Source organism: Papaver somniferum, chromosome 6, assembly GCF_003573695.1.
Source record: "Papaver somniferum cultivar HN1 chromosome 6, ASM357369v1, whole genome shotgun sequence".
Lineage (NCBI taxonomy): Eukaryota > Viridiplantae > Streptophyta > Magnoliopsida > Ranunculales > Papaveraceae > Papaver > Papaver somniferum.
This window is the reverse complement of record NC_039363.1, coordinates 9,418,847-9,425,423: the sequence shown is the minus strand read 5'-3', so window position 1 is coordinate 9,425,423 and position 6,577 is coordinate 9,418,847. Positions and strand designations below refer to the sequence as shown.

Here is a 6,577-nt window from a genome sequence, read left to right as displayed (position 1 = left end):
GTAGGAGAAAGGTTGCTGAATAACCAGTCAGCATAATGTCATCAACATAAACAAGAGCAACTGTGATTTGGTTACCATCCTTATGAACAAACAATGAAGAGTCTGCAACTGATTTGACAAATTTCAGAGAAAAGAGAGCATTGCTGAGCTTCTCAAACCAGGCTCTAGGAGATTACTTGAGTCCATAGATGGCTTTATGCAGCAAGCATACATGATTGGGGTTATCAGGGTCAACAAATCCAGGTGGCTGAGCCATATAAACAGTCTCCTTCAAATCACCATGAAGGAAAGCATTACTAACATCTAGCTGATGTATAGGCCAGTTAAACTGCACTTCCATTGACAAAATAATCCTTATACTAGTTGGCTTAGCTACAGGACTGAAAGTATCCTCAAAGTCTAGACCTTGGTGTTGATGACAACCTTTAGCAACAAGTATGGCGTTGTGTCTGTCAATTCTACCATCAGGATGATATTTGATTCTGAACACCCACTTATACCCAATAATATTTTGACCATCTTCAGGTGGTACTAAAGACCAAGTTCCATATTTTGAAGAGCAGTATATTCATTAACAGAAGCAACCTTCCAGACAACAAGTTTGTTATCAGCAGTAATGCAAGTGGTGATTGTAGATAAGAAGGCAACAGGCAAAGGATGTTTTGTAGCAAAATAAGACTTTGATTTGTATATGCCTCCTTTACCTCTAGTAGTCATGCTGTGATCATTCATAGTGACAATAGTATTGGTAGAAGGAATGGAAACAACATTAGAAATAATGGAAGAAACAGGAAGTGGCACAATAGATGAATGATCAAAGGTTAAAGAAGAAGGAGAAGATAAAGTTTCAGATATGAGAGTTTTGTATGGAAAAGATGATTCAATGAGTAAAACATGTCTGGATATATAAATGTTACCTGAAACTGGATCAAAACATCTATAACCTTTTTTATTTAGACTGTAGCCAAGAAAAATGCAATGTTTGCTTCTAGGTTCAAGTTTGTTGGTTGTATATGGTTTCAGCCAAGGGAAGCAAGCACAACCAAAGGATTTAAGAAAGTTATAATCAGGTTGTTTATGAAATAAGACTTCAAAAGGAGTTTTTAAAGAGATAGATCTAGTGGGAAGTCTATTGACAAGATAATTGGTTGTTTGAAGAGCTTCTACCCAAAAAGAAGGTGGAAGCACTAGTGGAAAACAGAAGTTCCGCGACCGTCAGGACATGTCATATATACGTGTTATACGACTACTTTCAACCGTCTCTGTTGGGGTCTCTGATAAAGCGTCGCTCTCTCGTACGACCCTGAGTCGTGGGTCTCAAAATAACAACCGATTTCAAGGGTACCGAGGTACAGACTCTTGGCCGTGGGTCTCAGATTTAAATTATAATATAAAAAAAAATATAGATTCAGATTTGCTGAAACGCCTGAATGGCTAAATCTGAAATAATCTGACTGCATCAAAGTCAAGTCAAATTAAGTGGAACACAAACTGAAATTCGAATGATACTTCAAATTTAAACTCAAACTGTGAATTCAACTTTCATTCATTTTATCCATTGGGTTTAAAACAACACAAAAATGTATGAAATTCTGAGTTCATAACAATACATGCCTGAGCTAGCTAGTAAATTCTAACAACAACATTTTAAACAATAAAACGATAAGCACCTCCGATGACGATGAACTTCGACAATACTTCATGATTGATATCAAGTAGAGCACCCATGTATTTGTCCCTGGTTCACATATGACAAACAACATAATTTCTGCAAAGCAAATCAACAACTTCGTTTAGTTCATCATACATGGTTGAGCAAAATAAGTTACTAGAGATGACAGTATTATTAAAAGTAAGTTAGGTAATATGTTACAGAATTCAATCAATGATCTGGACTCCAAACTGCCCTCCATTAGAAGCATATGTAACTTAACAACTAATAATACTATCTCGGGTAAAGATGACCATCAAGACATGAACTATTGGCCACACACTGCAGGAAAGTTATCGCACAACCATGACTACGAAAGGACAAGCTTGAAACAAAACAAGATCTTCAGGGCAATCGAAGGCTGATACAAAGAAATGTGTTGAATCCTTTGGAAGCTCATGTTTTTTTTGTAAGTAACAACATCACAGGGGAAGAAGAAGACACTTCCACAAGCAATTTCCCTCATGAATACGGCTTAACTAGTAATATAAGAAATTAGAAATCAGAATGCATATGAGTGTTCATTAAAGACATCCAAGATTATGCACATGAAATTATAAATCATCAACAGCCAACATGTTATATATAGTGGAATACAAGAGGTTAAAATACTCAGAACATCACTGCCATTGCAAGAGTGCCCTATTTAATACAACTAGCATCATATTAAGCCATGTGAGAGGACAAATAATAGGTAGCTTAAGTAATTTCATGGACCACTTTGTAGACACATATAAGCTACAAACAACTCCATAAATTTATAAGACGTCAGTCAAGTGATTTGACTCGAGTCATCCAAAGCATAAACAGTTCCCCAAAGAAAATCATTAAGCATAACCATCACCAGTGCATCCATTTAATTCTACTTGTGACACACTTGAAAGAAAAAAATAATGATAACGTGTTCTAGATTGTTGAGCACCCTACAATGACCATAACTTTGAGCACCATACATAGTACATAAAGAATGCAACTTCTTTATTAAAAAAAATAACCCAATCAAGTTAAAACCAACAAGTCCCAAGACTAAACCACAGACTGCAAGATTATCATGCAACACCAACATCGCATACCTACCATTACTGAAGTAAATGAGAATGCAATAAGAATTTTACCTTTTTTTTTCTGTACTTTCATGATTTTTCTCTAACACTTAATGTGCAGTTCTGTTGATCTTTTGTTCAAGATTGCCTTTTGTTTCCACACCTTAATTTCCTTAAAGAACGAGGCCAAACTGCAGAAGAGAAAACCAACACACAATTAGACCAATAACCATCCTGGAATCAACAAAAAAAACCAATTTTTCAATTGAAAAACTAACCATTCTGGTAAGGAAAGACCATTAAGTTGTACTTCCAATAAAAATGAGACAAATAATTCAGATGTGCCATTCTGGTAAGGAAATACCATTAAGTTGTACTTCCAATAAAAATGAGATAAATAATTCAGATGTATTTCAATTGTGCTAATAATGACGCACCCTCTGATTTCAACAAGATCACCTGTCATGTCATAGTAATATGTCAAAACACGTATAACAAAACAACAAGTACTCGTTAAAACCTAAAGGAGCCACATGATAAGTAAATAAATCACCACAAAAAGGAAGTACGTCTAGCAGGTGAAGGGGATTTTGAATTTCAAAATTTATAGCATTAATTCACATAAATTAAAATCAAAAATTGCAAAATCAGAATTCAAAAAAAAAGTTTTATAAGTTAATGTGACAGGGATTAGATTATCCTAACTTCCTCCTAAGTATTAGTTTGTACAAGTATTTCAGGTGACCGGTACAGCTACTGGTATTCCTGATATAAACTAATAGGATGTACTGCCCATAACAGAATGAAAACAGAAAAAGATGGAATTTAAGTTGGAAGAAGAAAATATAATGGAAGAAAAACTGTGGAGTGAATCTGTTAATATTGCTCTATATTCCATAAAGGTGCACCGAAATAGTACCGGTCAGCATCAATATGATCGGGTATCAGCTGATAGGCTCGAGTATTAGCTGATACTGTGAACCATGAATAAAAATACGTGATCAGGATAGTACAAAGGAGCTACAAGAGACCAAACATAAAGAACAACAGTGGCCCATTAAGTGCATATTTGAACACAAGTTGATGTCCAGCTAACATTAACCAACTCTGAGTTGAATGACGGTGAGCCAGTCCAACCTGTAATAAGCATGTTTGAATGCACGCTAGCGAACGCGAAAATCAGGTGGAAAAATGTATAGGAATAACCAAATAGCACAGCATCAGGTTCTCTGTCCTTTCTCTGCTCAAAGTTCACAAAAGGGTTTCTGTCACCTACACCAAAAGGTCAAACATGGTCAGAAACAAACACAAGGAAAATGGTGTTGTTTTGAGAGGGCACATACGAATTCCATTTTTGATGACTGTTTATCGCCATAGAACAGAACTTAACCATCCTACAATGGAAGTTTATATCTTCCTAAAAGGTAGCATGTTCTTATCATATTACTATGAAAGGGTCTGTAGATGAAGCCTTGAAGGTACCTGACTTTAGTGAGGATCCATCCCGGCAAGCACAGTACAAGACAGAGATAACTGTTGTGAGCATACCAAGAATTAGCTTACGCGTGGTTACTCCATTTGAACTGTTGTTGAGACCATTGCACACGTAATATCGAGACTCACTTGAGAGAGCACTGTAGAGCACATACGAACAATACACAGAAATAACAGAAGATGGCAAAAGACTTGCATTAGCCTGTATCAAACCCAAAAACCCACAGCATTATAATTGAGCATTGAAGAATATCTCTGATGCAATGCTGAATCAGATGTCTTTCACTATATTTCAGGGGGGAAAGAGTCAAAATTTTCTATACCTGCAATGTAATAATTACAAAACCAAATGCGAGAATGATGGTCATGACAATAAAGAACACATTAAGATTGCAGTCATGGCCTGAGGGGTTGAACCAAGCGAACATTAGTCCTGATATTGTAAGTGTTGTTATATAGCACACAAATACAGCAAGTAACGGTATGCACTTGCAATAACCCATCAATTATATAAAGCAAAGACTGAAGAGAATTAGAGAAATATACTTGTCAAAGCGTACTGGAAAGAAAATGAAGAGAACAAGATGAAAATGTTTTCCGTACCATTTGCGTTCACCTCTCTCAACCCAGACATCATTCCATGTATTTGTGGCATCCAGCAGTATAATAACTGGAACCAGAAGAAACAACCCCGATCCAAAGTTTGATAATGTTCCTGCAAATTCAGTGTACGAGTTTCAGGATGAGAAGAAAGCATATTATTTGTTTGCATAGAGCAGCAATAAACCAATTTAAAGGATTTTATACACGCATTTGAAGACAGAATTCAGAACGTTAACTATGAACCTAGAAAGAAGGAAAAATAAATTAGTCTAAGTTCAAAAAAGAACATTTACTGACATAAATCAAAAGACAAGTCAATACACCCACAGACCATATAATGAGATAATGTTATCAGGAACGAAAAACATGAGGACCAAGAGCAAATCCCACACCACAACCTTCACAGTCCTTCATCTCTGGGTTCTTCTGCTTCTTTCTCTCTCAGAGATTGAACCAGTGGAAGACTCTGCACCAACAAAAAAAAATCCCGAAATCAAAATTAAACCCAGATTCAGAAATCTAAGATCAAGAAATTGAAACCCTTAATTCAGAATTTATTAATTAGCCAAACCCTGAATCTAAAAGAAATCAAATATCAAGATCAAAACCCTAAATCAAAACTTCTATTTCAACAATTCATGATCAATAAACGAAAACCCTTTATCTAAAAATCAAAACCCATAATCAGAAACTCTGATTCATCAAATCAAGATCAAGATATGGAAACCCGTTATGAAAAATTTATGAACCCTAAATTTAAAAACCAGAGATGAAGAAAGCTATACCACAGTAGGATTAAATTCCTTCAACTTCTGCAATTTCGTCAACTCAATTTAAGTTTCAGCTGTTCTTTCCCTTGAATCTCCAACTCATCTTCTTTCAATTTCAACATCTCGTCACGATCTTTCTAGATCTCTTCAGTTTTCTCCTAAACCGCAAAGATGAAAAGAAGAAGATGGTTCAAGAACAATAGATGGATTTCTTCCTGACGGGGAAAGGGGCTATGTTTAAGAGAAACGATTTAATTGATTTTTCCATTTCCATGAAGCCAGTTCCTTAGGTTAGAGAGGAGACCAAGAGCAGAAGAAGAAAGAGAAAGATAAAGAAAAAGACTGGAAATGGGTGAGAGAAAGAAGTATTTATATGCTCCATAAAATAATAAAAAAATTATCAAATGTGAATCGGTTTGGAAGGGTCGCGAGATCGGCAGTAGATTTAGGGTAAAATAGTAATTATTCTGAGACGGCTATTAATGCTCTCGGAATTTTTCCTTGTTTTTATCATATCAGAGACTGCTTTTACGGGTCAGCGGCCCAACTACTGTTACCGGGGGTCTCTGCCGTAGGTCGCTAAGCACCCATTTTCCACTAGTGAAGTCCAGCTTGAAAAATAAGAGTTCTTGTAATTCCCAAAAGGTGTTTGTGCTTAACCTCAGCAACACCATTTTGTTCTGCTGTGTGACGACAGTTCAATTCATGTGTAATACCTTTTGATTCACAGAATTCAAGAAGAAAATTATTGAGGAATTCACCACCATTATCAGTTCTGATAGTTATAACAGAGTGAGAAAGTATCTTTTCAATTCTAGTAACAAAAGTAATGAAGTCATGTTTGAATTCAGCTTTAGATAGAAGTAGAAGAAGCCAACAATATTTTGTAAAATCATCAACTATATTTGCATAATACAACACACCTGAAATAGATGCTACATGACAAGGACCCCAAA

At 35.8% G+C, this 6,577-nt stretch overlaps 1 protein-coding gene across 1 annotated transcript; it reads right to left on the bottom strand.

Moving 5' to 3' along the window:
- Window positions 1–531: 531 nt before the first annotated feature.
- Window positions 532–5,261, bottom strand: LOC113290447 (probable serine incorporator; the record flags this gene model as incomplete). The annotated part of the gene is made up of 7 exons (XM_026540053.1): window positions 532–898; window positions 3,674–3,728; window positions 3,892–4,026; window positions 4,237–4,450; window positions 4,572–4,736; window positions 4,830–4,963; window positions 5,183–5,261. Coding segments are annotated over 7 exons (1,149 nt in total), but the record flags the coding sequence as incomplete, so codon positions are not given.
- Window positions 5,262–6,577: the final 1,316 nt, after the last annotated feature.